The 2,489-nt window shown below is 67.3% G+C and overlaps 1 protein-coding gene across 1 annotated transcript in view; it reads left to right on the top strand.

The window, feature by feature from the left end:
• The window catches only part of RPTOR (regulatory associated protein of MTOR, complex 1), a 78,286-nt gene that overhangs the window by 67,856 nt on the left and 7,941 nt on the right, over positions 1-2,489 (top strand). The window contains exons 18-20 of the mRNA XM_014528386.1: positions 136-263; positions 410-524; positions 1,867-1,991. Coding sequence (XP_014383872.1) covers positions 136-263; positions 410-524; positions 1,867-1,991 — 368 coding nt within the window. The remainder of the gene's footprint in view (positions 1-135; positions 264-409; positions 525-1,866; positions 1,992-2,489) is intronic.

A 2,489-nucleotide genomic window follows, 5' to 3' on the forward strand; every position in this document is an offset into this window, starting at 1 on the left:
GGAGCTGCTGCGGCCACGCCCCTCCATGGCCTCTAACCAGAGAAGGAACCTGGGCCGGGCCTGAGGGCTGCAGGGGCCGGACCAGCCTCTGTGCGCGTGCGGGGAACGGGCCTGGTTCTGGCCGATCAGTGTCTAACGGCGGGTGTTGCGCTTGCAGATCCCGGAGGAGCACGACCTGGAGAGTCAGACCCGCAAGGAGCGGGAGTGGCGGTTTCTGCGCAACAGCCGCGTGCGGAGGCAGGCGCAGCAGCTCATCCAGAGGGGTGAGGCGGGGCCCACACAGCCTGGGTTCCCGCCCCCACGAGTGCGGCTCCTGCATGTGACGTTTCAGAGGGGGAGCGGCCCGCCCAGGCCCGGGTGCAGGCCCGCGTCTGGCCGTGGCTGAGGCCGCTGTGCGTCCCTTGTGCAGGCATCACGCGGCTAGACGACCAGATCTTCCTGAACAGGAACCCCGGCGTCCCCTCCGTGGTCAAGTTCCACCCCTTCACGCCCTGCGTGGCTGTCGCGGACAAGGACAGCATCTGGTGAGTGTGTGCACAAGGGTGGGGGGGAGGGGGAGGGGAGTGTGTGCACACAGCACTAGTGTAGAGGGGGGAGTGTGTGCACACGGCACCAGTGCGAGGGGTCAGGGGAGTGTGTGTGCACACGGCACCAGTGTGTGTGTGGGGGGGTGTGTGCACACGGCACCAGTGCGAGCTGTGGGGGGAGTGTGTGTGCACACGGCACCAGTGTGTGTGTGGGGGGGTGTGTGCACACGGCACCAGTGCGAGCTGTGGGGGGAGTGTGTGTGCACACGGCACCAGTGTGTGTGTGGGGGGGTGTGTGCACACGGCACCAGTGCGAGCTGTGGGGGGAGTGTGTGTGCACACGGCACCAGTGTGTGTGTGGGGGGGTGTGTGCACACGGCACCAGTGCGAGCTGTGGGGGGAGTGTGTGTGCACACGGCACCAGTGTGTGTGTGGGGGGGTGTGTGCACACGGCACCAGTGCGAGCTGTGGGGGGAGTGTGTGTGCACACGGCACCAGTGTGTGTGTGGGGGGGTGTGTGCACACGGCACCAGTGCGAGCTGTGGGGGGAGTGTGTGTGCACACGGCACCAGTGTGTGTGTGGGGGGGTGTGTGCACACGGCACCAGTGCGAGCTGTGGGGGGAGTGTGTGTGCACACGGCACCAGTGTGTGTGTGGGGGGGTGTGTGCACACGGCACCAGTGCGAGCTGTGGGGGGAGTGTGTGTGCACACGGCACCAGTGTGTGTGTGGGGGGGTGTGTGCACACGGCACCAGTGCGAGCTGTGGGGGGAGTGTGTGTGCACACGGCACCAGTGTGTGTGTGGGGGGGTGTGTGCACACGGCACCAGTGCGAGCTGTGGGGGGAGTGTGTGTGCACACGGCACCAGTGTGTGTGTGGGGGGGTGTGTGCACACGGCACCAGTGCGAGCTGTGGGGGAGTGTGTGCACACGGCACCAGTGCGAGGGGTCAGGGGAGTGTGTGTGCACACGGCACCAGTGTGTGTGTGGGGGGGTGTGTGCACACGGCACCAGTGCGAGCTGTGGGGGGAGGGGAGTGTGTGCACACGGCACCAGTCGGGGGGACGTAGTGTGGCCATGACGGCCGTCCGTGCACACGGCACCAGTGTGTGTGGGGGGGAGTGTGTGCACACGGCACCAGTGCGAGGTGTCAGGGGAGTGTGTGTGCACACGGCACCAGTGTGTGTGTGGGGGGGTGTGTGCACACGGCACCAGTGCGAGCTGTGGGGGGAGGGGAGTGTGTGCACACGGCACCAGTGGGGGGGACGTAGTGTGGCCATGACGGCCGTCCTGGAGGCGGCGTCCCCGGTTTCATCGCTTTCCTCTCTTGCTCCCTGGAGCTTCTGGGACTGGGAGAAAGGGGAGAAGCTGGACTACTTCCACAACGGGAACCCCCGGTACACGCGGGTCACCGCCATGGAGTACCTCAACGGCCAGGACTGCTCGCTGCTGCTCACGGCCACAGGTGAGCGTGTGCACGGGGACGGCCGGGGGCCTGGAGACGGCGTGTGGCACAGCTTCCTTGGACCCTGGCCGTTTGCCGGCAGAGGGGCCGTCCTCAGTCACAGCGAAGGCACTGTCACCGGGAGTTGGGAGGCTTCTGAGGCAAAGGGCTTCCCTCAGACAGCGGGAGCCGTGCCCAGTGCCGGGCGGGCCCGGGGAGGGTGTCCGCCTCTGGGACCCGCTCGTCCCTGCCCAGGAGTCCCACTCTCCCGTTTGGTCTAAATGCCGGCACTTCGGCCTCACCCTGGAGCCTGGTTTGCCCACTGAGCCGCCTGGCGAACCGTCACCTCCCGCAGCACTTCAGACACGGCTCTGCTTCTGGCTTAAGAAGCCGCTGCCCGTCTACCAGCACCTCCATCCCAGAGGGCCGAGGTCGTGGGGGAGCGCGGAGGCTGGGGTGAGGGAGGAGGTGGGCGTCCTCCCGGGCTCCGAGCCCTGGGACAGAAGGGCTGGCCACTGA

This window comes from Myotis brandtii, unplaced genomic scaffold (genome assembly GCF_000412655.1).
Source record: "Myotis brandtii unplaced genomic scaffold, ASM41265v1 scaffold632, whole genome shotgun sequence".
In the NCBI taxonomy this organism is placed as follows: domain Eukaryota; kingdom Metazoa; phylum Chordata; class Mammalia; order Chiroptera; family Vespertilionidae; genus Myotis; species Myotis brandtii.